Here is a 21,346-nt window from a genome sequence, read left to right as displayed (position 1 = left end):
ACACCTGCTCCTGGTATTTACCTGAGAACTAGTGTGGCTCATCAGAAGCCAGGTAGGAGAGAAAACCTACTGGATAGTAACTCTCCAGGACCGAAGTTGGAGACCCCTGTTTTAGACAGCTTGCTAAGGGTGGTTGTGAGTTTGATTCCCACCCTGGTTCTGCATATGTGCTCCCTGTGGTTATGTCTCCCATTGGAGACGCGATTAAGTGAATCGCTGTGCTTTAAATTGCCCAGAGTGGGTGAGTGTGTGCCCTGCGATGGACTGCGGCATCATTCATGGCTTCCTCTGTTGTACGGACTATGCTGTCTAGGGTATGATCCAGGCTCTGTACTGGATAAGTGCCTGGAAGATGAATGGATGGATGTTTCCTAAAGTGACAGATGAGGAGCCGCTGGAGTTCTACACGGACTTTTTTTGCAGTAATAACCATATTCATTGTTGGTACATTTAAATAAATGGCAGTCATCTCAGCTAGGGAATCTCTCACAGCCATTTCACCCGAGTTCCTTTCCATAGTCCCGCATTACAATTGATTTATCGCGTGGAGACATGAATGGACACATGCTCGAAACAGAAGGTCAGAATGTGTGCGGATTAACCATTGGACAAAGAAATTCCAAATTCAATTTAATTTCTTCTTTTAGATGCCAGTCATCTTTCCGGAAAGCATTGGGGATTTGGTACCTCTGGCTCTCGCCTGGAATTGAAAGAGGATACGGATGAGAAATAAACATAAAATGAACATTATTTCATATTCCAGAACCGTGAATTGCCTCTGAACCCCCTCCGGCTTATTGATTAGTGATCATCTTCCAAAAATAACTAGAAGATTAGTGCATAATATGCTGAATCAAATGTTTGGATGCTAGTCCACGGTTTTCCATCTAAAGGAGCATCCAATAATTGATCATTTTTATAAAGAACAATGAAACGGAGTCTTTCCAAGTAATAGACTAATACTGGCCCCTCTGCAACGTCAAAGAACACAAGTCACAAACCCGTAAAACCTTGGCCTTGCTTGTAATTAGCAGCTGACTAATTTCCTTAAACACATACCCAACATATTCTCACATCAGAGAAACCCAAGTTATAGATTTAGGTAAAGCTTATGCTACTTGATGGATATTATGCAGTTTAGATGAAGCACAAAAATTATTTCCAGGTTCCATATGTTGTTGTGAGGAAGGCGACGATTAAAGCGTAAATGTTAAATTAATCGCATTGCACTGACCCAGGTCAGACACGGAGAAGAAAAATCTCACGGCGGGAGACTATACAGGATGTAAGTATGAGAAGTTACTGCTGAGGCAGAAGAACTAGTGATGGACGTGGGCTAGTGGAGGGTGCTGGGGATTTTAAACTTTAATGATGGCGTTGGGCACTTTCTACTTAGGTGGCGTCAAGCTCTGAACGGCAAAGTACTGAGCGCCGTGATAAATCTTCTCGCTCTTGCATGCTCTCGAGAGCCGCTGACAGCGGCGGGTAGCTGAGGATTCCAGCCCCCTTGGGAGCAGAGCTGCCACAATGGATGGATGGTTCTTTTAATTAGCTTTCGCTCCATTATTTTGCAGACCGTCTCACGGCTTTGATTGGGGCGAAAGCGCGTCCCGTGCGTATGTGTGTCCGCGCGTGCTCAGGTGGGAGGGGGCCAACCCATCGCCGAAGTCCTACAAAAAAATTACATTTGCAGGTGAATCACCTCAGCTGGCAAAACCGCTCTATAGAATTCAAAATGTGGCCCCCTTACATATGAGGTCATTGTTTCTCATCCCCGGAACAAAAGCAGGCTGATCTGCTATGATTGAAGCCGCCGTCACCTGGGTCACTTGTTTTGTCATGGACCATTTCATGGTCTATCTGTTGCTGTCTGAGTTTCAAGGTCAGTACCTCCTGGCCTATGCCACACGCCCGACAACCTGCACTCCGAAGGCTGCCGTGGGTTGAGGGGCTAGAAAAACATGTGACACATCTCGAAATCCTGCAGATGTTGTTTGACAACACGGCGGTTCTCCATGCCGGTGCATCTGTTTTCTCCCTCCCCCGTGTGCCCCCCCTTCTCTCCCCTCATCCTCCTGGCGGGTGGGAAGCCTGGAATGCTTGTGGAGCGAGCTTTGGTTCTCATGGCGCGGACCACAATTGGTATGATGCCCAGTCCCTCAGCTGGTGCTGGTGAGAACGAAAACTCAGAGCGCCCACCTCAGGCTTGTTTGCTGGCACATGTAACTGACGTGCAATCAGTCTTCTCCTGGTCCACCTGCGCCTCCCCTAACTGAGGCTGTGAGAATGCTGGTGGGGGCTTTATCTCACATTCCGGTAGGCGCCGGTGCCCCCAATGCCGACCTACTGTCTTCCCAGGGATATGGAGACACGGAATGGGTGTTGTTTCTGAGCCTTTGAAGCCGACAGTCTGTGCTGGGATTGACTTCCTCTTCGACTTCTGAATCACCAGGGAAACTGAGTAATCAAATGCAGCTAGCTTCCATCTCCCATATGCACTGCTTTCTTTATCCCTCTGTTGCCTCCTGCAAGACAGCCCTATACTTATAATGTCATCCTCAGGTGTCTGTAGCTTTAAAAGGGTCCTAATGACTTCCCTGGTGTCAACGAAATGAGTTCATGGTAGTTTCTGATTTTGCCACTTTCCAGAGAGGTGAAACTACCCAAAGCGAGATCATCTAGACCCCGCAGGTCCAGATAAGAACCATCCTCAGATAGCATGCTCGGGTTTAGAAAGGCGCCAAAACAGTTTTGGTGTTACTCTGCCAATCTTCTGGGATATGTTGTGACTCTCATGCAGAATTGGAATGGAAAGCTTGGGAGGGTGTAAGCTGTTTACCCGTTCTGTTTGGCTGGAGTGTGATGCTGTTTGGACTCTCCAAAGCACCCACACATCCCAGCTACCTCCAGTGTGTTTGCAGTTTTGACTGGAGGTTATAGGATTTACATGGTGTGGATGCTGCATGTGCTCTCCACATCTTCATAGCTAATCCTCCAACCATGTTGTATACGTTATACATCCTTCACACTCAAACTCTCTTCCCCACCACCCTGCTTTGACCCAGTTCAAAACACCAGAGGAATAAGAAGGAAATCGTCACATATGTGCATGAATAAGTGTACATATAGTCTCTGAATGTGCTTATGCACCCATGGAAGCATAAATGAGATGTAAACTAATTCCTGCATTTTGGATTTTCTGCTATCGCTGTTACAGCCCGTACCGAAATGTGCAGGCATGTGTTATATTTTCTCTGCACACTCACCCAGACACACACAGATATAGAGGACAATGCAGAAGACCTCACACATTCCAAACATGGGCTCACTATCCATGAACACATGCACGTGACTGTGCCACATGCATACATGCTCGCTGTGTTTTGAATGTGCCGCCACAGTGGCACTGCAGACGACTACTGAATAAAACACGAGGAAACAACTGCTTTGAAAAAGTACCCACAGGCAGGTAGGTGATTATTATAACAAACACACTCGAGTTGATTGAGGTCATACAGAACTGCTGCAGGTGATTCAGGGGGCTCCCTTGAATTCTCCCACTCTGCTCTTTCCAGCACTGACTGATTATTTGTAATTCAATTAGTGCAGTGGGAGGTATGGTCTGTGGAAACGCTGCGGCCCTCCATAGAGGTCCTAGGGATGAGCTGGGTGCCATGGAATGGCGCGGTTGCTTAGGTGGCCCTGTTACCATTATGTGACTTGCACATAGTCCACTGTCTTTTTCTATGGGCTACAGGTATCCAGACAAGTCAAATCAAGTCAAGTGAGCTTTATTGGGATACCATGCATATGCAGGAAGACAATAACATGGAGGGCAGGGCCGCACAAAGACATGACCTATTCTAATGAATAGGTCCCCCTTCTCCAAATTAAGGCTACCATTATCCACACTCACGCATCCCTCCCACTCCCCCCCACCCTGAGAGAATTTCTAACTTCTTTTGTGCAGGCCTGACAGTGTGACATAAAGAGAGCAAGTGACAAGGGCAGGGTTTAATGATAATTAATGTGCAAAATACAGTCTACTACTAAACTGGACACAGGGGGGTACATGCATAGCGTATTATGCATGTGAACTATGATAATAATGCACTGTGTATATACAGCCTTGACCGCAGCCCCCTTGCTCAGGGAAGTCAACTGTAACACTTGCATGGTGACCTGACCCAAGTGACACAGGAGGAAGGGGGGCATCATCTGGGGAGTGGAGACGTTTTAACAAAAGCAGCAATGATGAATAAAAACAAAGGACAAAAAACTGATGTGCAATCAGCCGTCCCCGCTGGATAACCCACTGGTTAAACTGCCATGGTGACAGACCGTGAATCTGCCAGCACCCCAGCCAGTTAGCTGTGCCATCCAGACATGTCACCTTTTTCAATGGATTTTTTTCTTTCAGTCACATGACGGAGTGAGAGAGATGGGTAGAAAGGTATGAGCAACTGTCACATCTGTCACATGGGCCGTGCCAGGACCTTGTAAACTGGCTGTTCTGTTAAATTCCACACCACCGTCAGACACACGAGGGAGCCGGGGACTGTAAAACAGGTCGGCCGCAGTCTCAGACCTCCTGTCACAGACCACCAGTCTCAGACCACTTACCAATGGATGCCTCAGTGAGAATGGTTTCATGGTGCCATGTTGGCAAGGACAATTCTAGGACTGTTTTTAAGATGGGGGCCATAATTCATGTAGAAGTGCCAACCTTATCGTTAACCAATTATAGTTTTGAATCAGTGGTGAGTGACACGGGAGGGGGGTACACTTCGGGGGCCAATTAGTTTTCAGCTGGGGTCAGTATCCATGTAGCCCCACCCCTACATGTGCACCTACCTGAGCCACCTCATGTAAATTGGCTGCTTTTCGTTAAATGATCCATAGACTTTATCTGATGATTTTTCTGGTAAATGCAGCATCTAAGTAATAAGCATATAGAAATTCGACATTTGAGTGAGTCTGACATTCCTGTGACATATTTTTAAAAACCTGCTGTCCATCAAACTTGTTTTGTAAGCAATTAAAACTGTTTTTGGATACAGGTGCATTTATTTAACATCAACTCACACTATTTCCAGTGCAAACATGTGCAATGTTACTATCGCGCAAGTGTGTCGTCATTTTACTGTTCAAGTGAACTGTTCAGGCGGGTGGTCAGGGAACCAAGCTTTTAAAGTTAAAGGAAAGAGTGAGGGAGAAATACGATATGTGATGATTTCAACAAAAAATAAAATAAATAAAAATCCCCAATGTCACACCGTACACGCGGAGTCCTCTGCAGGATTTCAAATATTTATGAATGTCTTTCGGAAAAGCTAGAGATTAGAAACGCCTGTCCGAGGCTTATTTCCTTTGCACCCAAAGCAGGTTACGTAAACCCCCGCCCCCGCGTGCCGATAAGAGCCGGAAACCTCAAAGCGCAGCACCGGCGCGCGATCGCGGCGCTCTCGGCGCGACAGGTGAGATCAAAACGTCGCTAACGCTTCAGATATGTTTTTCAGCCCAACAAAACCGTAATTTATTTTTAATTTACTTTATTTTGGGGGTTGCGCATATTTTAATTAATTTCACCGTTATTTGTTCTCCAGAAAAGAATAACGTAAGAGCTGCCGCTAGGAAACCATAACTTGAACCGTCTGAGGGAGCGCTCTCTCATTTCTATGCTCCTCAGAACTACATCAAACTCTAACTTTCGAGAAGTATGCGGCGACAGGTTAAAGCCCATTTACCTTATCCGATGAACAATTCAAGAGTCACAGACCCTCGCTTTTTTAACGCAATATTAAATGGTTCTTCCAAATTCTAGCGAAATATAGGCACACGATGGTCCATCCATCAATATATCCAGTCATCTATCTTTAATAAGCACTTACCCAGTACACGGTTGTGGTGAGCCTGATGCCTACAGTATACCATCACCGTGTCTTAATATACTTTTAAAGAAACTTCACTAGGGGATAATGCTCCCACCAAGGCTTCCGCAAAGTTTGAGAGCAAGGTGAAAAAAAACACTGACAGCCTTACGATGGGCTTGACTGTCCAGGGTCTTCTAGTAGAGAATTTTAATGGTGTGGGAGCTTTAGGGAGGCCAGTTTTCCAAAACATATGCCTTTGCACTGCAAGAGGAAACCCGCCAGAGATGAAGAACATGTTTACTCTACATACATCAATCAGGGTTGCAGCTCAAATTCACATCAATAGCGACGTGAGGCAACCATGCCCACTAAATCACTCTCTCTCTAGTTGTGTGTTTTTCATATTATGGACATGTATATTACATTAGCTTTATTCAGCCTCATACCAAATTGTTACCCAAAACAATTTCCACTGCAACCTGTTTTACACCTGGCCCCTTATCACAGATAATAATTTTACAGAAGTCATTCATGCTGTAAGTGCTTTGATCATGGGTTCATGAAATCCATGGGTTAGGTTGTAGCCCAGATGATTTTGACTGACGGGGTCAGTCTGCGATGCAGCTACATGCGGCCGGGATTTACACGCGTGTGCATGCCCGCGCATGGCACTGCAGCTCTCCAGCATTTATTACGTCCGCTTTAGGGGTCACTGGGCACGATTTCCTGGCTTTGTGTTGTATGATTTATCCCCGGCAACAGCTAAAGCTGAGGCTTTTAGCAAGAAATAGGTCACACGGGATACATGATGAGCACGCAAGGAGTACTGTCCCTCTCTATGCCTCTCTGCCTTCTCTCTATCCATCACTTTTCTCTTCACGGAATATGTGACATTTTGTGTAGTTTTTCTTCTGTGCGGGTCACTCAGACTTAACATGTTAATGGGATATGTCATGGAACATACACTTGACAAATACTGCGGAAAAAATGTCCGGATTTGGGGCTGAGATTTAGGGAAGCAGTGATGAATAGCATAATAATGGTAATAAATTGATGGTGCTGTTTGTGTTCCCACAGCATGGTGGAGTACTCCTTGGACCTGCAGAACATTAACCTGTCAGCCATCCGGACAGTGCGTGTCCTCCGGCCCCTGAAAGCCATCAATCGGGTACCGAGTGAGTACACGCCAAAGCCAGTTTCACTTTCGTTTCGTTTACAGTGGAACCAAAACCTCAGCTAGTGCCTCAGATGTCTAAACAAGTCAGCCCTTAAGCTTTAGTGTTTAATGCTTTACATTTCACCCAGCTACTGTAATAAAAGTTAGCCGCTTCACTATCATGAAGATGCACTGCTTGTAACTTCCCCTAGAGTTTGTGAAGAATCACCTTTATTTGCAGTTCTGCAGCTCCCAGAAAAATCAGCAAGACCAGGAAAATAATCAAGCTCCCTTTTCAGTAATATCAGGTTATTCAAGCAATGTTTAGGCCTGTTTCACATCTATTATAGTTTCTTTTGCAGATACTGGCACTTGTCATACATATTCTGAAAAATCTCCAGAAATAAACCTGGTACACATCAGATTGCAGGTATAAAATCAGTTCAAAATTATACCTCTGTCATTTGGATAATCTGTAGGAGTTTAGTATCAGTGTGGGGAAATTCAGTTTTTAAAGTGACTTATTCAAATGTAAATTACCTTGTACATGAACACAAAAAACAGCAGAATCCTTTTTGGCATTGTTGTTGCATCAGTGCCAGTATGTCTCTTATAATGTGTGTGGCAGTCCCGTTGGTTTTCGCCCGGTGTAGCTGAATGCACTCTTTCCACGTCAGCTTTCTCCAGGCACAATGATAGACTGCATGTCCTTCATGCTGCAGCTCAGAACATGTTGTACTGTTTCTTCTATGCGACATCCTCATGTCCAGGACCCAAACACCATGTGATTCTGCACCTCTCCTTAAACCGGGCAGCTCAGCATCACAGGGCTCGGTTTCCCCCGATCGTATAGCCGCGACCTTTTATTCCAAACGAGCCCTTGAATGGGAAGATGATTGAATAAGTCACATGATCACTTAATAGCCGTTCGAAGATATAGTTCTGTGAAAGTGTTCGGCTAAATTATTGCTGCTTGAGGAGTATGGTAAGGCAATAGATGTGTAATAAAAATAAACTTTAAAATTGCTTAAATTAATATTTATCTGTTCCTAATTTCAAATAATTAAGAATTACATGACTAATGTATACAGTTTTATGGTAACAACTGTGAAAGTGGTAACAGACCACCCTTAGTAAACAAACAAAACTGAATAAGTGAGTCTTATTTAATTAGTCTAAGAGGAAAAAATGTAATTAAAATGGGGTCCTCAGTCAATGTATTGTGACGTCCTTGTGAACGTCGCTGTGGATGACGGCGTTAGCCCAGAGGGTGATAAATGCAGGTGAGCAGGTGCTAGAGTGCGGCGCATGGACGGGTGCAGCAGGTGCTAGACCGTATCGCATGGACGGGTGCAGCAGGTGCTAGACCGTATCGCATGGACGGGTGCAGCAGGTGCTAGACCGTATCGCATGGACGGGTGCAGCAGGTGCTAGACCGTATCGCATGGACGGGTGCAGCAGGTGCTAGACCGTATCGCATGGACGGGTGCAGCAGGCCGCCGAATAAGGGCTTGCCGACATAAGGGCTTGCCGACATAAGTGTTCGCCGACGTAAGGGCTCGCCGACGTAAGGGCTCGCCGACGTAGGGGCTCGCCGACATAAGTGTTCGCCGACATAAGGGCTCGCCGACGTAGGGGCTCGCCGACGTAGGGGCTCGCCGACATAATGGCTCGCCGACGTAAGGGCTCGCCGACGTAGGGGCTCGCCGACGTAGGGGCTCGCCGACGTAGGGGCTCGCCGACATTAGGGCTCGCCGACGTAGGGGCTCGCTGACGTAGGGGCTCGCCGACGTAGGGGCTCGCCGACATAAGTGTTCGCCGACATAGGGGCTCGCCGACATAAGTGTTCGCCGACATAGGGGCTCGCCGACATAGGGGCTCGCCGACATAAGTGTTCGCCGACATAGGGGCTCGCCGACATAAGTGTTCGCCGACATAGGTGCTAGCCGACATAGGGGCTCGCCGACATACAGTAAGGCCTCGCCGACATAGGGGCTCGCCGACATAAGGGCTCGCCGACACAGGGGCTCGCCGACGTAGGGGCTCGCCGACATAAGTGTTCGCCGACATAAGTGTTCGGCGACACAGGGGCTCGCCGACATAGGGGCTCGCCGACATAAGTGTTCGCCGACATAGGTGCTAGCCGACATAGGGGCTCGCCGACATACAGTAAGGCCTCGCTGACATAAGGGCTCGCCGACATAAGGGCTCGCCGACACAGGGGGTCGCACGTCCGTCAGAGGGAGATTCATGGACCAGCGCGGGTCCCCTGCAGTTTGGGTGACACTCCACCAGACAGCGAGTGATGGACTGATCTAGGTGAGGTTTTATAGACCTCTATTAAGATGCAGCTGTTTCCTGGAAAGGAGGGGCAGTAGTGGAGGGAGAATGAGCACTGTTTTATTCTCTCCTGAGAGAATTATCAGCAACGCCATCTGTTATTTAAATGCTAGTGTCACCTGTAAAAAGTGTAACTGAAATTCACGGGGGATCCGGTGATTCTGTGGGACTTTTGGTATTGCCACGATAACAACATTTTAAGAAAATAAGTTCTTTCCCTTCATATGAACCCGCCCGGCTGAATAGTAACAGGTTGGGGGAAGGTAGAAACCCCCCCAAACTGACATAAAGGCTGTTTGCATTGTAGTGATTACAGATATTAACGGAGACCAAGAAAGCTGTAAGGGTTGGATGCCTGGCGGCCTGAGACCCAGAGCCATTTTAATTCCGCTTCCATTTAAACAGATCTGTAGACCCTCTGAGATGTCTGGACCACTCTAGCTTGGACCCTACAGGGTGGCTATTAAAGGTTTTATCAGCTTATAAATTGCAGTGTATTGGCATTTAAATGTCCTTCACAACGTTTGTGCACTCAACTGTGTCCCCCAGTGCTAGGGGCGAGATTTCTGTTGATTTTGATTCCTTTAGAGTATGAAGGAACTTCTACGATGCTTGCACTACTGCTATTCCCCAGGGTGTGGCGCTGTCTGCAGAGAGTGATTTTGCCCCAATTGTGAAGGAGATGCTTCCTCCAAAGAGCTGCTTCTCCTCCCCTGGCTATATAAGAAAACCATGGCTGATCAGATCTGCATAAAAAGCCAGTATTTACCTCTCCTGTACTTTAAGTCGCCTCCATTGGTCTTGTTTCCACCCCAAATAGGAGCTATAGCTCCTGGCCTCTTTAAAGCCCCTCATTCTCCGAGTAACTGCCATTTGAAACAGCGTTCTCCTCAAGCTTCTCAGATTCATATGAGCGCTAACAGCCCTCTGTGTCCAATCTGCAATAATAAATGCCTCTCACAGCTCCACGGAGTTCATTAGAGATCCTTTCACTAGCTGCCATGGTAGCTGATTATTACCGCTGCTGCCGTAACACAATTACTGTCAGCTAACGCTCCCGCCTTGTGCAAAGCCTATGTCGCGAGGTCCGGCCGCTCTGCTCTGGTGCTGTGGCGATTCTTTATTGTAAAATAACATCTGCATGCATGAGTATGTATAGCCTCACGTGCCAGCTGCCATATCAGGGTTTTGGCAACGATGGCTGGAACAGTCGGGGGTTAATGGTGGGAGGTTTGACGCCTCATTAAACATCATACGAGACACGTTCGAAGGAGGAAAATGTGCATTAGTCATTTAGAGAACATGACAAGTGTCATCAGAGTAGGAGACATTTTCGGCCTTGTTAATATTGCAAAAGTTAATAAGTAGTAGTGTATGTGATGTAATACTATTTAATGTAACCGTTTCCTTTTTAAATGAGCTACTATATCCGTTATTTGTCTTTTTGAATTTTAATTTTGATGCCCAAAGCATGTATTACATATATTTAGAGCAGTAAAAAACTAGGAGTTGGTTTGCTCATAGGTAGAGATAAATGAAGGAATAGAATAGAGTAGTGAGACTTTATTGATCCCTGTGGGGAACTTCTGTTTTTGCCTACCCCATCTTGTTCTCAATGAGACACACAGACACATATACCATTAAGAGTAAGCTTGGGGGTCATAGCGCAGGGTCAGTCAGTGTGCAGCCCCCCCCGGAGCAGGGGGTTAGGGGCCTCTCTTAGGGGCCCAACAGTGGCATCAACCAGGATTCGAACTGCTGACCTTCTGATCGTGGAAAAGTCCTAACCCTCTGAGCCACACACCCCCATCCCTATAATAACCTTTTGTTTTGTAATTTGGATCATTTCGTTTTTTTCTTTTTCTTATTTAAACTTGACTAGGTTATTTTAGGTCAGTTGGCACTGCAGTGGGTGGTTTAATAGGAGTCTCATGTAAATATGGGTTTGAGTCCCTATGCTGGCTCGGGAGGGGGGGCAGGGTTCCTTGAGCGTATGAGACTTGATGGACTGCAGCCCAGCCAGGCTGTCTGCTGCCTCACGGCCGATGCTGCCTGGAAGAGGCTTCAGGCTCAGCACAGCCCTCTCAGCATAAGCGGCTAGGAAACATGGATGGATGGTTTGCTTGTTCTCGTCACCCGGCTACCTTCTGACAGAGGATGAGCTCAGGATCAAAAACAAATATTGTGGGACGTGACGCCTTATGGTAACTGACCTAAAACTAAGTTTAGACCTCACAACGTACGACACATTCAGCCACCCTGGTAATAGGTGTGTGTGGCATACATCTTAGGAAGATGGATGTTCCTCTCGACAAATCAGCATGCACCATGATGCCACGTCGGCCAATCGCACGCTCACATTCTCCCCCCTCGTAAGCGCTGTGTGTCAGACATGCGGCTCAAAGCACCAGATGCTCTGCATCTGTCACTTTAATTGATAGAGATTAAACCCTGTTATGGTGAACTAAAAATGAGGCCTGTCCTGTTCTGGGGGGGGGGTGGGGGGGGGACATGTATATATTCCATTGTGAGGATCAAATATCCCCTCAGTGTGATAAAAACCTGTTATTTTGACATTCTGGAACCTTTCCAGTCAATTTTACAAAAATCTGTGACTGCAATCAAAAGACTAACAATGCAACAATTCTTGCATTTTGTTTGGTTATTTATGGATAAGGTTAGGGCTGGGTAGGGGATAAGGCGGTCATTGTTGAGATTAGGGTTATGCCCATAGAAATGAATTCGGTCCCCACAAAGATATGAGTACAGGTCTGTGTATGTGTGTGTGAATACATACATGCATACACACATGTCTCTCGAAGAGCAGCTGCTGGTCATGCAGCATGTACAGAAGCGCTGCTCTCACACTGTAACCTGTTCTCTCCATGTGTGTGCGTGTGTGTGTGCGTGTCTCAGGCATGCGCATCCTGGTGAACCTGCTACTGGACACGCTCCCCATGCTGGGCAACGTGCTGCTGCTCTGCTTCTTCGTCTTCTTCATCTTCGGCATCATCGGCGTGCAGCTGTGGGCGGGGCTCCTGCGCAACCGCTGCTACCCCGAGGAGAACTTCACGCTGTGAGTGTCACCCTCGCTCACACAAGCATGTGCCCGCCACACGAAGGACAGTGGGACCCCTGTATCTGTGGTTTACCAAAAAAAAAAAGACTCCTGATGCTTCTTAAGTTTCAAACCGCGCACCAAATGAATACAAGAATACACAATAGGCTAATATTTTTTTAATCAAGTACATTTTTCTCATTACAGGTTATGTACAGATACATGATGCGGTATTTTTCATTGTAAAACCTGTAACAGGAACCTGTGTTTCTTCATTATTTCATATTTTAGGAGTATAAAACCCATGAGTTTGCTGTCATCCCCAGTTTCCACTGTCCACACTAGGTCTAGGAACGTATCTCCCACAGATACAAGGGAACTGCGGTATAGTATATTCATTTACCACAACTGCTATTCCACACAAGGTACAGGGCAGGGGACACTCTGGGTAGGATTCCAGTCCCAGACAGGACACACACTCACCAGCAATCACGCATCATTTAATGAAAGTACCAGAAAGAAACCCAAGCAAACAAAGGAGGAACATGTAAATCTCACAGACACAGCACACGTGGGAATCCAACACATGACCCTGACTGCCTGAAACCACAAACAAGCCTCGTATAACAAATTTTAGTCGTACTCTAACTACATTCATCTGCTAGATATTTCTAGACATTTATGAATGCAGCTGTTTTTATACAGGATGGGAAGGTGGTTATAGAATGAGCCAACTTTATTTTCAGTTAACGTACATGTTTATACAACCCTGATTAAAAAATAATAATAATAATATATATATATATATATATATATATATATAAATTTGAAAACAAGATACTTGCCTGCATAGACCTGGGACTTTGGTCCAATATACTGGCCCAGACCTCCACTCGCATACAGACTGGCAATTAAAATGCCATTTGCGTGACTGAGTTGGAAGCCTGTGTGCTAGGGTGATGCCCCACGCCTGCTGCTGTTCCAGAGCGCCGCCCTCCTGGTCACCTGTGGGAGTCATGTGAGATTGGCCTTCATGTGTTCACCTGTGTGAACCTGTTACCCCTTTCCAATAAATCCCCCCCCCCCACCCCACCATGGAGACTGCTGAAACACCCCATTCAATTAAGATCCTCAACAGTAGAGGAAATTTGATACAAAAAACAAATTGACATGACTCATTAATGTTGATTTAACGATTCTGCCCTCCCCCCCACCCCCATTTAAAATGAGGCAACATTGCTGTAGTGGTTAAGGACACTTGCAATAGGAAATTGCTGGCTCCAATCCCAGATGGGTCCCGCTGTAGTACCCTTGAGCTTAACCTGAATTGCTCCAATAAAACAGCCAGTTATATTAACGCATAAAAACTGCCTGCTGCTTTTGACAAGAGCGTCGGCTAAGCGGCTGAATGTGAAACAGAAGTCAGAAAGTCTTGTTAAATTGATTTGCTTTCATGCCTTCAGGTTCTAACACAAAGGTGTGTATGAATATGTTAATATGACCGTCATTGGTGGTTTGGAACAGCGAGTTTCGGATCACTGTCCGTCAGCCAAACAAGCCTGCGGTCTGACCTGCAGTAATTGTGTGTGTGGGAGGGCACGGACCTCCGCATGCTTTCACATCGCTTCACACGTCAGGACAAATCCATGGGCATCTTCCACAGGATCGGTGCTTTTTGTTGGACCCCCGGGCTTGGCTGCTGATGTTTGGAGGGGGGAAGCATGTGACCTGACGGATTTGCCGGATTAACAGTCCAGCATCTGAAGCCAGCACCTGGTGTAATTCCAGGTTGAGCAACGCTTTCACAAGTGCGGTGTGTCGTCTGTAACACCTAACAGCGACTGGCGTGAATGTGACTGTACCATGCTCTGTCCAAATATCGGCCTCAGTATTGGATTCACAAAATGTTTAATGGGTGAATTTTTTTTTTAAGGGTAGCTTGCTGATTACAAACATGGGCTAGGCCAGGTAACGAAAAAGCTGATCTGTTGTTCTCTCCCTGAAGGAAACAATTCACGTGAAACTGTACAGCAAGACATTCTAGCCTGCAAGAAGGTTTTATATGGCCAGTGACATGTTATTAAAAATCAATTATTAAATGTTGCACAGACTGGCCAATCACTAATCAGCTGTCGACGCTGGGATAGGATAGAGAGGTATACTGTTGTACAGACAGCATCCACAAGTACACTTCATCCACTGTGGGGCTTCAGTTTTGTCTGCTCTGTTTCTTTTTGCTTTTTACGGACTTCTCCCTGCATTGGAAAACAAACAAACAAACTACATATGAACTGGGATGTTGGAGTTTGGGTGTCTGACTTAGAGTTGAGGATAATCCAAAGCCTCCTGGTTCATGTAGTAGCTTTGTACCTCTTGACTTACTCGCTTTTTGGGGTCACTAGGTTAGCAGCTTCTGTTGGTCAGCCTTAGAAGTTCTGAACCAGTAGTTCTAAACTGTTGTCACCTTTGACGGTAGTTTGTAGCATAAATAACTAGTAAAAACTTTGAGAGGGGAGTTCTTAGATCCATTGTGACATGGACAGATCTGCAGAGCTCGTTTTATAAACGTGTATTTAAAAGATGTCAGGCAGTAACCCTCTCCCAAGGGCTGGTAGCGAACCCTTAAGCCAAAAGTGCACCAGATCTTTTTCAGGTCACCAGTCACTTGTGAATAAGAGAGAAGTGAATGGGAACTTGTTCTGAACAGCACTTGGATTTCAGCTCGGTGCGGAATTCAAAGGCTCTCGCACCCGCAGCATAGCTCATAAACCTCCATGGGACGGCAGTTGCTTGGGGGTTTGGTAGGGGTGGCGGGCTGTTGTATGCGAGGTTTTCACTGGGCTTTCTCGGTGTGACCCAGACAGAGCCCGGCTTTTGTGTCACGCTCCGTGTGTTTTTCAGCTTTCCATTTCAGGCTCGGTGGGGGAGCTGGGGGTGGGGGGGTGTCGGTTTTTTCACACCCCAGCTTGAGAAAGCAATTCAGTTTACAGTGCATCGCCGTTCACCTTGGCCTGAATTGTCCCCGAGTTCTTAAGTTTCTGTCAGCCTTCTCCTTTTTCTAAAACTGACTCAAGGGGAGATAATGTATGATGTCTCTGATTTTTTCCCCTTTTTGTCCGGCTTTTCTGTTGCCATGCTCTCAGATGCTCCAGCATCACGGTCAACCTGACCAGCATTTTACTGTGACTTTTCGGGAGCTTTTTCTGAGATCAGCCCCCCCTCACTGAGTTTTCAGAAGCCAAGCATCCTGTTTGGCCTTGGGGGCCCAGGTGCATGTTGTCACACCCGCTGGTCACTCCCGGCAGCCTCTCTGGCTCTCAGCTGGTTTCGCTGTGACTGTTGTCCTAATTTCACTGTGATGCTCATGCCATCAAACCAGAGTCAGGATTTGTGTGGATCAGGAATCAGGAGTTTTGGCTTTAATGACACTTCTTTGATAGATATTTTATTTTTATTGAAATTCTCTTACCCAGACTTGCTCTTGTAGGTCACGGCAAGCTCAGAAGCAAAGGGCAGCCACCTGCAGTGGTGCCTATGGAACTGGGGGTTAAGGGCCTCGCTCAAGGGCTCATAGACATTTCACTATTCTGCCGAGGCTGGGCTCAAACGGGTGAACTTCCGATCACAGACAAAGGCGCTTAGCCCACAGAGCCACACGCCACCCTTTCATATGTCTTTCCCGTTTGCGCCCAACATAAAAACGCAAAGCTGAGAATACTTATGAATACTTACTCAGGTTCATACTCTGTTTCCCATGGCCTGTACTACGAAGCGGGCTTACTGGCTTATCGGGTTAACTTGTCGGATTTATGGTTGTCTGGGCAAAATGTAAGTGAGCGAATATGAAGTCCATTTAAACTGTGGTACCTTAAATCCGACAAGTTACCCCGATAAGCCAGTAACCCCGCTTCATAGTACAGTCCACTGGGGTAAACTTCTGGCTCACCACTTTCCTGAACCAGATACATGGATCAATGGATTGTGTTCTGTTGAGCTTTTTTATGAGTTTCCATACATTGGCCTTCCTGCTCGAGCTTCTAGTCTTTTATAACATCCCCCCTACTGGTTGTATATCCTAGAGCAGGGTTTCTGCTCCAGGAGGCCAAGGGAATGTGGCGGTCAGCATTCTGCCTTACTTCTGTAATACAGAGGCTGACTTAGGCCCAGCATGTGGGCTAGAGTGTCAGTGCTGAGGCTGTTTTCATTTCTTAGAAAAGGTTTGAAGTCCTTCCTGCAATCTTTTCGTCCACTATCAGAAATTGTGTCATACTGCAAATGTATAACCTAACAAGATTTAGGAGTCGAACAAGTGTGATGTGACAGTTGCAGCCATGGATCTAGACCAGGTGCTGTAAGTACCATATGCATGGATGCTGAACAGCAAACTGAAGCCTTAAACAGTACTCTGAGTGTGGCTACAGACCTGGCCGACTGTCTCTCATTTCTAGACTAAGCAATTAATCTCAGTTGTTAAGGTGTGGAGGGACCGTGACATTTTAGTGGGTCATGGAACATGAATAAGCGATGGCCCTAGCCTGTGCTGTGAAATTACGCTTCATTAAGAGGCTGTGAAGCAGCACATCCTGGCCCCGTTATGCTCCCCGCCTTGTCTCTTGAGCTGTGGGCTCGCGTCAGCCTAATCGTAATATTTATGCAATAATGGAATGTGTTTAAGCATTCTTTTGATGTTAGGGTTTCTGATGCCGTCACGCCAGATGCATTAACTAAACTTTGCCCTAGTGTCACAGACTCAGGGCATGGTGCAGGTAGAATTGAGGGTGACATTCCACAGGCAGCTCCAAGACAAAAAGGGTTTATTAAGGAAACTGAATACGCTGGGTGAGACTACAAAAGAAAAGGGACCATGAGGGGTCAAAAAAGGAAGATGCGGGAAACAACAACTAACTACACGAAACCACAAGGCAACACTGGGAGCAAGAACAGGCTCGGGAACAGGCCAACCGACATATAGGAACATAGTACAAACTCAGTGATCACTAAGGAGCTGAACACAGGAAGGCACTTAAATACAGAAGAACACTGGAGCAAATAAGGAACAGGTGCGAAGCACAATCAGATTAACAAATCAAAAAGGACTCAGGACAGCAAGGAACAGGCGGGGCAGATTACAATTAAACGAGCATGAAACTAAGGAGCCTTGGCATACACCAAAACTAGAAACTGGGAGGCATGACAGGGGGCTGAGTACACCAGACAAAGACTAAAATAAAAATGGACACACACAGGGCAAACCAAAACCAAGCAAGAACAAAAAAAAAAAAATTAAACCAAACAGGTGAGGCTGGTTTTGAACCCATGAATGTAGGGTTATAGCCTCTGTATCACATGCTGAACTCCCTGAGCTATGCAGCATTCTAGGCAGCATGGGAACACACAAGGGTTAGATGGGGAGTGAAAAGACGGGATGGCCAGCGACACCTGCTGGCTAGACAGGGTAGGACCGGACAGGTGCTGACCCTGACACCCTTCATTTCCTTGCTCCCATGTAGTGGGATTGTTGTTGAGGGAACAATTCAGTCATCAGAAATCTTTCATTTCTATCACGATTCAGTCATTTCCATTATTGTGGTGGTACATTAGCTCTGGTGCTGCTAACTTTGAATATTGATAAAGTTCAAATGTTGGCCAAGATTGACTCTTCTGATGATCAGTGCTGATATTTAGATCTTTATGTACATCAGTTGACACTTGGTTAAAATATGTTAACCAATATATTGTGCCTCTCTAAAGCTAACTTTACTTTTGACTTAGCTAGCCAGTTTACTATCCCAGAGTCTTGTCCATTGATACCATAGCTAGCAGAAATTATTTTTTTGCACTACAAATGAGAGGTGTTTCCCAAAAGCATCATAGTGCAAAGATTATTAGGTAGCGCTTGCTTTATGAATATAAATTAACCTTCCCCTGCCATTCTGCATTTTGGACATTCATGTATTGGCACTCCTGCTTTGTGCACGCATTTGCAACACGTGAACACGAGAGCACACAACCCAGAAGTAGGAGTATCTTTATGTTACCCCCAAATATCGATTGAATCCCCGACCAGCAAGGCACCACTGAGGTACCCTGAGCAAGGTACCGCCCCCAAGCACTGCTCCCCGGGCACTGAATTAGCTGCCCCCTGCTATGTCACGAAAGTCACATATGGGTTAAACGCAGAGGACACATTTCGTTGTTGCGCACTGTGTGCTGTGCTGTGGTGTGTTAACAATGACCACTGATCACCAAATTCTAATTGTAATTTTAATTGATGTTTTCATATCGACAAATTGAATCGCCACCTTAATAAATGATTCATCATGATGCATTGATCATACACCCCCAGTCGCTGGCCCATTATAGAGCTTCAGTGGAGCCCCATGGGACCCACCCCAACTGCTCTGAACCCTGTACTGTCCCCCTCTCCCCCCCAGTGCGCATAATGCCCAACCGCCCCTCCCACCCCATCCTATATAGCGCACTGCAGCCCCTCGAGCATTGGCAGCTAGCGAAGGAAGTTAATAGTTAGTGAAGGAAGTTGATAGTTAGTGAAGGAAGTTGATAGTTAGTGAAGGAAGTTGATTGCCTCGACGACGTCTCACCACTAAATCCTAAACAAAATATTTTCATTTTGCTTATGGATGATGCCTTTTTCATTACGCTGAAAATAGCTCGTTAAAATGTCACGGCAGACATAATTAGGCAGATGCCACAGCTGAATGGGCAGACTGACTTCTGCAGTCCTCTGTGTGACGTGTCCCTTTGGCTCCCCTCTCTCTCTCTCTCTCTCTCTCCCTCCCCTGCATCCCCGTGCCCCTTCTCTCCTCTGAGTCATTCTGGCCCGTGCTGGTGCCTCTCCTAATTGCTCCTTGTGTTTCATGCATCTTTGCAACCTGAATTTTTAAATAAAGATTCATTAGCAGTATCCAGCCAGCCTCCCAAGCAATTAGCTGAGCCAAGCTAAACTCACATTGGATCCGGGAGCATCAGATTGCCCACAAAGCGCGCCTTTGATGCACATCTCCACCTTCCTTTTGATAATACCCTAATTATGACAGGTGCGTAGGGAGTGTTGGTCCCACCCAGAAGAGCAGGTGTGATGCATACGGTGCTCCACAAAGTGGACAAAATGGCAGCAAGGCAGGTGTTTCAGACTGAGCAGGGTCCCCTGAGACTCTCCATCCACCCATTCACACAGGTGCTAAATCTTCATCTGCATACATACCCCCCATCCTTCAGCAGCTTGGTACACTCCAGCTGAGGGATGAATGAAGCATACCCTTCCTGGTGGCGGGTCGCTGTTTGGATGTTTATCTTCCTGTTTTTGAGACAGTCCCCGCATTCTTCTGAGATGCCAATCTGTTGTTGTCCTGAAAAACCTTCTGATTTTCATTCGGTCTTCTTTCGGGGCCTCTGTGTCTTTGAGTTACCATGACAGGTCCTTTCATGTGTTTCACGCTGAAGGGAATGATAGACGGGCAACGGCGGCTGCATCTTTTCAGGTTCCCTCTCTGTCTCCCAAAACCGGAATACCGTTATTAGCGAGAGCCTCTCTAGAAAGGCTGATTCGAGCAGGGAGAAACACTGGGTCAAGACCTGTCCGCCTTTGAGCCCTGCTGGTTCCTGCATAAATTGCCAAAGCTCTGATGAAGACATGAAAGAGCGAACAATGCAGGCGTCCAGGCACTGATAATAGAGTACTAAGAATAACAGTAGGATAATCATAACTATCTCTCCCCCTTCCTCATTCTGTCTCCTTCCTGTCCTCTCTCTGTCCTCTACCTATCTCACCCTCCCTCCCTCTTCCTCCCTCTCCTCCTCACCCTCATTCCCTCTTCCTCCCTATCTCATCCTCATTCCCTCTTCCTCCCTATCTCCTCCTCACCCTCATTCCCTCTTCCTCCCTCTCCTCCTCACCCTCATTCCCTCTTCCTCCCTCCCCTCCTCACCCTCATTCCCTCTTCCTCACTATCTCATCCTCACTCCCTCTTCCTCCCTATCTCCTCTTCATCCTCACTCCCTCTTCCTCCCTTTCTCAGCTCCCCCGGCATCACCCTCCCCACGCCGTACTATCAGCCAGAGGAGGATGATGAGCGGCCCTTTATCTGCTCGCTGGCGGCCGACAACGGCATCATGTCGTGCCGAGACGTGCCGGCGCGGCGGGAAGGCGGCCGCGAGTGCTGCTTGGATAAGGAGGACGCGTTGCAGCGCCAGGCGCTGGGCCTGGGACCTGAGCCGCTGGTCAACAGCAGCGTCAGCGCAGCGGGCCTCTGCGTCAACTGGAACCAGTACTTCACCCGCTGCCAGACTGGCCACAGCAACCCGCACAAGGGAGCCATCAACTTCGACAACATCGGCTACGCCTGGATCGTCATCTTCCAGGTGACCTTGGGTGTCATTATCCGCTGCCCTAGTGGACACTGATCTGGAGTGATTTGCAAATCTAGTGTCAAGCATTTTTCATGTTTTTATTAATGCATGGAAATCAGCATTAAGGAGTTAGCTGCAGGAGATATTCAGTATGTTTCCATGCACACTAAGAAAATCAAATTATTGTGTTAGTCCGACTAAAGCCGGACTTTTAAAGTATAAGTAAACATGTTAGTCTGACTGAAATCGTACTAAATCAGATTTCTCTTAGACGGACTAAGACATCCAGACAATGTGATTGGGAGTCGATTTACTCCTTCATATGTTCAGTCGGACCCAAACTGGCCCAGGCGTTCGGCACATGCTCCACAGTGTCCCCCCTGGGCTTTGACCCGGAAGTAAGAGAAGAAGCTTGGAGCACAGCAGAGGACATACAGCGTGAAATGTTTCTTGTCATGCTGTCCTGATTTTGTTGTATCTGTTCTTAAAACCAGATCGTAATTAAAGCTTGTGTCACTTCATTTGTCCACACATCCATTGTTAATTTTA

General features: G+C 46.7%; 1 protein-coding gene across 2 annotated transcripts in view; it reads left to right on the top strand.

Annotated features, from left to right (window-relative positions):
- The window catches only part of LOC111859731 (voltage-dependent T-type calcium channel subunit alpha-1I-like), a 170,010-nt gene that overhangs the window by 91,356 nt on the left and 57,308 nt on the right, over nt 1-21,346 (top strand). The window contains exons 1-4 of one of the 2 annotated variants that reach the window (XM_023842702.2): nt 5,403-5,477; nt 6,951-7,048; nt 12,286-12,445; nt 20,467-20,809. In XM_023842702.2, the coding sequence (XP_023698470.2) occupies nt 6,952-7,048; nt 12,286-12,445; nt 20,467-20,809 (600 nt within the window). In that variant the 5' untranslated portion in view covers nt 5,403-5,477; nt 6,951. Of the gene's footprint in view, nt 1-5,402; nt 5,478-6,950; nt 7,049-12,285; nt 12,446-20,466; nt 20,810-21,346 lie in introns of those variants that run through there. The other variant, XM_023842701.2, reaches the window with a different exon arrangement.

The sequence above is a fragment of the Paramormyrops kingsleyae genome, chromosome 5, assembly GCF_048594095.1.
Source record: "Paramormyrops kingsleyae isolate MSU_618 chromosome 5, PKINGS_0.4, whole genome shotgun sequence".
Taxonomy (NCBI): domain Eukaryota; kingdom Metazoa; phylum Chordata; class Actinopteri; order Osteoglossiformes; family Mormyridae; genus Paramormyrops; species Paramormyrops kingsleyae.
The sequence above is the reverse complement of the archived record's forward strand: the minus strand, read 5'-3'. Positions and strand labels throughout refer to the sequence as shown.